Below are 6,240 nucleotides of genomic sequence, written 5' to 3'. Positions count from 1 at the left end.
CACACACACACGCGCGTACACACACATACACACGCACGCACGCACGCACGCACACACACACACACACACTATTTGTCAGAAGTGCAGCACTTGGGCTATTTTGTAAATGTTTAGGAAACAAACAATTAAAGTTAAACGATTTCATATAAAGCGGCGATAACAGATGGGGATCTATACAGAGGTTGTCGGTCTCATCACATGGGGCAGATCTTGATGCTGTCGGATGTCTGGCTGAACTGACCCAGACCAAAGTCCAACCCAACACCAACTCCACTACCCACTCCGAAGGCCGCGTACAGCGGCTGTGTAAAGTTAGCACGGAACGTGTGCAGGTGCGCCATGCTCTCTGCCACGCTATAGAACGCCAGGGTGCCTGCGGTGAGGTCCAGGAACAACCCCAGACGCGGCGAGTACGTCACCGGGATATCCCTCTTCTCATTGGCATGCATTGCCGTGCAACACGTATCCGACAGCTCCAGGCTCCATGATTGGGCGTTGTAGCCAAGCCCCACCCTGGCATCCGCCCCCTTCCTGCTCAGGGCTCCATAAGCTACGCCCATGGATGACCCCTTCCCCCGCCAATCCACCTCCCAGTAACAGCGCTGGGCGGACAGGGGGGCCTGGCACAGCACCTGGGTCCAGCCGTCGAAGCGTTGGGGGCAGTCTGGGTAGGGCTGCCCTGCCCCCTGTAGGGTGGCCTTGGTGTTACCCTCTGACAGGCTCAGACGCCGGTGGGCTGTCCTCATGTCTAGGGTCAGGGTACAGGCATCTGGGGGAAGGGAGAGTGGAGGGATGGATGAATAGTTATGGTATGGGGATAAGGTCTTTGCAGATTTGGTAGTCAGCTGTTTTTGCTGTATAATGAGCCTATTCCTTCCCTTTGGCCCTAACTTTCTGAAGTTTCCAGATCTGAAAGTTGGAATCAAAATGGTGGACGCTACACTGCTTATACCTACCCAGACCCTTCAGATCTGCAAACATGGAAGGGTGAGGGCCAAGGAGACAGGGTAGGGAGCTAACTGGAACAGCCTGCATCTGTATATATGTTAAGCTGTTCTATACTCACACTGCAGGAACTCCTCTCTGCTCCTGGGCTCTGGGGCCTGGATGCTGGAGATGTCTATCTCCCTCACTACAGGAGACAGAGGCAGCATGAGGGGAGAGGATCACAACCAGTGGTGGAAAAAGTACCCAGCTTGAGTAAAAGTATACAGTAGATACCTTAATAGAAAGTTATACAAGTAAAAGTGAAAGTCACCCAGTAAAATACTACTTGTATTCTAAAAGTATTTAGTTCTAAATATACTTAAGTATCAAAACTGAAAGTATAAATCATTTCAAATTCCTTATATTAAGCCAAGCAGACAGTACCATTTCTTGTTTTAAACATTTACAGATAGCCAGGGGCCCACTCCAACACTCAGACATAATTTACAAAAGATGCAAATGTTTTTAGTGAGTCCGTCAGATCAGAGGCAGTAGGGATGACCATGTGTTCTCTTGATAAGTGTGTGAATTGGACCATTTTCCTGTCCTGCTAAGCATTCAAAATGTAACGAGTACTTTTGGGTGTCAGGGAAAATATATGGAGTAAAAAGTACATTATTTTCTTTAGTAAAAGTTGTCAAAAATAGAAATAGTAAAGTAATGTACAGCTACCCCAAAAAACTACTAAAGTAGTACTTTAAAGTATTTTTACTTAAGTACTTTACACCACTGATCACAACAAGGGTAACCGTAAGTATAGGGCAATATGTTTTTCTCAGATGTAGAGAGGAAGAATTGGAGGATGAAGAAAAGGAATGAATGATGACTCACATGCAGGGAAAGCTGGCATCTGATTCATGATGGGGTCAGGGGTCGGCGGATCCAGGAAGAGGCTGGTATTCACTTCTGGTTGGGATTCAGTCAGAGCACCCATCTCCCCTGTCTAAACAGAAAGGCTAGTAAGACCAGGGTGTATGACCTCTGATGGGGTTAAAGGTCAAGGGTACATTATACAGTGTCTACACTTGTGAAGGCTATATGTTTGGGGTCAAGGTCAAGGGTACATTAACAGTGTCTACCTTGTGAGAGGCTAGTAAGACCAGGGTGTATGACCTCTGATGGGGTTAAAGGGTTGAGGGTCGGGACCATAGAGATAGATAGAGGACTCATCTTTGTATCTGTGCCATTTAAGAGTCTGTGACAGCATGGGCAGCGCCATTGAGGCAATCTCAATTTTCACGATTGGCTGATCCCTCCTGATGACCTGGTTGTACATGACTCCAGTGAAGTTGGAAGTCCCACCCAGTTGACTACGTTAAAATGGTGGAAGCCCTCAATGGTGCTGCCCATGCTAATACAGCCTTTTGGCCACTAGAGGCCTCTATCATTCTCTCTGGTAGGGACTCACATGGGTTAACTCCACCAGTGTTGTTGTTGACTGGTCCTGCTGCCGGTGTGGCACGTCGATGGGAGCGGAAGAGACTTGCTATGGAGCCCATCCGGCTGAAAGCTCCTGAGGCTGGGGTGGCTTGGGTAACAGCACGGGGGGTAGGGCTGGGGGTGGGTTCTGGTCTGGGTGTCTCTCTCCGGCTGGGAGTAGGGCTGGTTCTGGCTGGCTCTCTCCGGCTGGGAGTAGGGGGAGTAGGACTGGTTCTGGCTGGCTCTCTACGACTTGGAGTAGGGCTGGTTCTGGCTGGCTCTCTACGACTTGGAGTGGGGCTGGGGCTGCGTCTGCGCGTCTCTCTTCGACTTTGGGTAGGGCTATTTCTCGCTGGCTGTCTCTGGCTCGGAGTGGGATTAGATCTGCCGCTTGGTCTGGGGGCTGCCTCTCTGGCTGTGGAGAGACGAGAGTTATTACTGGGTGAGCATGGCTTGGTGAGTCTAAAGGCGTCTGCATACATTGGTTCGGTTTGCTTCTAGCAGAACTCTGTCTGTTGAAACGACCTTTGCTTGAAGAACTTCAATATTACTGTTTTGTCCCGCTTGAGCCACCGTAGCAACAACATACCCAGTAACACTTCCTCAAAATAGAATAATAAAGATAAATCAAGAAATCTGTAATAAATGTTGACGTTTTTGCCGAGGAGGTCCTAGTCGTGCAATTTTACATCTAACTGAAATGTTTGGTGCAGTATTTCTCAAATGAAAAAATTTGCATTAAAACTAGCCAACAAACAATCCCGTCCATAGCTCCCACTCCTACTAGGAGCAGTACCTAGTCCAGTAATACTGTTGACCAATCACTGACGAAGGGGCGTAGACTTCAGCTACCGAACATCGACTTGCCTCAATAAATTTTTTTGTGTGCACGAACAGCCCCAAAAAACTGCTGAAGACCAAAATGAACCAAAACGTCACAAAATGTAGTCATAATATATGCACAAACTGTTTCGACTGCGACGCATACGGTATGCTTCCCAGTCTAAACAGTTTACGACACATTTTTGTGACGTTTTGGTTCATTTTGGTGTTCGGCAGGGGTTTCCTTGGCTGTTTGCATACACTAAATTTTTTCTAGATGCAAGTTGAAGTTCGGTAGCCGAAGTCTACGCCCCTTTGTCGGAGATTGGTCAACAGGACTACTCTTAGTAAGATTGGGAACTATGGACGGGATTCTTCAATTAAGTGTTTGTCGTTCAACGAGAGACGACTAGTTTTCATGCAAATTTTTTCACTTGTGAAATACTGCACCAAACATCTTAATTAGATGTGAAATTGTGCAACTAAGACCTCATTGGCAAAAACTTCCACATTAATTACAGATTTCTTGATTTATCTTAGATTAATTCAGACTATTTTGAGGAAGTATTACTGGGTATGTGGTTGCTACGGTGCTTCAAGAGGGACAAACAATAGTAATATTGCCGCTTTTTCCTCATTTTTCAAGCGAAGGTCTTTAGGGAGTATGCGAGCACAGACGTTCACTTCGACTAGACAAGTTTTGCTAGGAGCAAACCGAACCTACAGTGAGGGAAAAAAAGTATTTGATCCCCTGCTGATTTTGTACGTTTGCCACTGCCCAGAAATGATCAGTCTATAATTTTAATGGTAGGTTTATTTGAACAGTGAGAGACAGAATAACAACAAAAAAATCCAGAAAAACGCATGTCAAAAATGTTATAAATTGATTTGCATTTTCATGAGGGAAATAAGTATTTGACCCCCTCTCAATCAGAAAGATTTCTGGCTCCCAGGTGTCTTTTATACAGGTAACGAGCTGAGATTAGGAGCACACTCTTAAAGTGCTCCTAATCTCAGCTTGTTACCTGTATAAAAGATACCTGTCCACAGAAGCAATCAATCAATCAGATTCCAAACTCTCCACCATGGCCAAGACCAAAGAGCTCTCCAAGGATGTCAGGGACAAGATTGTAGACCTACACAAGGCTGGAATGGGCTACAAGACCATCGCCAAGCAGCTTGGTGAGAAGGTGACAACAGTTGGTGCGATTATTCGCAAATGGAAGAAACACAAAAGAACTGTCAATCTCCCTCGGCCTGGGGCTCCATGCAAGATCTCACCTCGTGGAGTTGCAATGATCATGAGAACGGTGAGGAATCAGCCCAGAACTACACGGGAGGATCTTGTCAATGATCTCAAGGCAGCTGGGACCATAGTCACCAAGAAAACAATTGGTAACACACTACGCTGTGAAGGACTGAAATCCTGCTGCGCCCGCAAGGTCCCCCTGCTCAAGAAAGCATATACAGTGGGGGAAAAAAGTATTTAGTCAGCCACCAATTGTGCAAGTTCTCCCACTTAAAAAGCCATAATTTGCAAATAAATTCATTAAAAATCCTACAATGTGATTTTCTGGATTTTTTTCCTCTTTGTCTTCTTTACGTGTACCTATATATACAGGCCTCTCTCATCTTTTAAGTGGGAGAACTTGCACTTGGCTGACTAATATTTTTGTACAGGCCCGTCTGAAGTTTGCCAATGAACATCTGAATGATTCAGAGGAGAACTGGGTGAAAGTGTTGTGGTCAGATGAGACCAAAATCGAGCTCTTTGGCATCAACTCAACTCGCCGTGTTTGGAGGAGGAGGAATGCTGCCTATGACCCCAAGAACACCATCCCCACCGTCAAACATGGAGGTGGAAACATTATGCTTTGGGGGTGTTTTTCTGCTAAGGGGACAGGACAACTTCACTGCATCAAAGGGACGATGGAAGGGGCCATGTACCGTCAAATCTTGGGTGAGAACCTTCCCTCAGCCAGGTCATTGAAAATGGGTTGTGGATGGGAATTCCAGATTGACAATGACCCAAAACACACGGCCTGGGCAACAAAGGAGTGGCTCAAGAAGAAGCACATTAAGGTCCTGGAGTGGCCTAGCCAGTCTCCAGACCTTAATCCCATAGAAAATCTGTGGAGGGAGCTGAAGGTTCGAGTTGCCAAATGTCAGCCTCGAAACCTTAATGACTTGGAGAAGATCTACAAAGAGGAGTGGAACAAAATCCCTCCTGAGATGTGTGCAAACCTGGTGGCCAACTACAAGAAACGTTGACCTCTGTGATTGCCAACAAGGTTGTTGCCACCAAGTACTAAGTCATGTTTTGCAGAGGGGTCAAATACTTATTTCCCTAATTAAAATGCAAATCAATTTATAACATTTTTGACATGCGTTTTTCTGGATTTTGTTGTTGTTATTCTGTCTCTCACTGTTCAAATAAACCTACCATTAAAATTATAGACTGATCATGTCTTTGTCAGTGGGCAAACATACAAAATCAGCAGGGGATCAAATACGTTTTTCCCTCACTGTATATATATATATATATATATATATATATATATATATATATATATATACCTAAAAAAAAATCCCTTTATTACTTTCCAACCCCACCACCCCTTCCCTAATTGGAGTAAACTAGTGAACAACAATGCTTAGGCCTCTACTTCCAGTTTATACATACTATATGTATATTTAACCCTGGGTGCTGGAGAGGGTGGGAGAGAGGGAGCAGCCACATCTAGTGGTCAGTGTTGACCTCAGAAGCCACTGCTGCAGTAACTCCTCTGTTCCTCTGCGAAGCATAACCCTCTACCTCTAACAGGATACTAATCTCCTTTTATACAAAACATTTAGCTAGATATTGTTATTGTCTTTATTGACCAAAACAAACAATAACATATTTATTACGTTTTATTTATTACGTTTTATTTGACAGGGTTCACACACAATTTAAACATAAATCTCACAAGGAATTCGATGCATCTTGCTAGATTTAGCTAATTCAGTACA

At 45.0% G+C, this 6,240-nt stretch overlaps 1 protein-coding gene across 1 annotated transcript; it reads right to left on the bottom strand.

Moving 5' to 3' along the window:
• Positions 1-34: 34 nt before the first annotated feature.
• Positions 35-2,609, bottom strand: LOC123489824 (tripartite motif-containing protein 16-like). Its single transcript, XM_045220213.1, has 4 exons — positions 2,396-2,609; positions 1,819-1,926; positions 1,067-1,132; positions 35-769 (listed from the first exon to the last, which is right to left on the bottom strand). The coding sequence occupies exons 1-4, from the start codon at positions 2,484-2,486 to the stop codon at positions 195-197; spliced, it is 840 nt and encodes a 279-aa protein (XP_045076148.1). The 5' UTR covers positions 2,487-2,609; the 3' UTR covers positions 35-194.
• Positions 2,610-6,240: the final 3,631 nt, after the last annotated feature.

Source organism: Coregonus clupeaformis, unplaced genomic scaffold (genome assembly GCF_020615455.1).
Source record: "Coregonus clupeaformis isolate EN_2021a unplaced genomic scaffold, ASM2061545v1 scaf3362, whole genome shotgun sequence".
NCBI lineage: Eukaryota > Metazoa > Chordata > Actinopteri > Salmoniformes > Salmonidae > Coregonus > Coregonus clupeaformis.
Note: the sequence above shows the minus strand (reverse complement) of the source record. Positions and strands in the feature narration are given on the sequence as shown.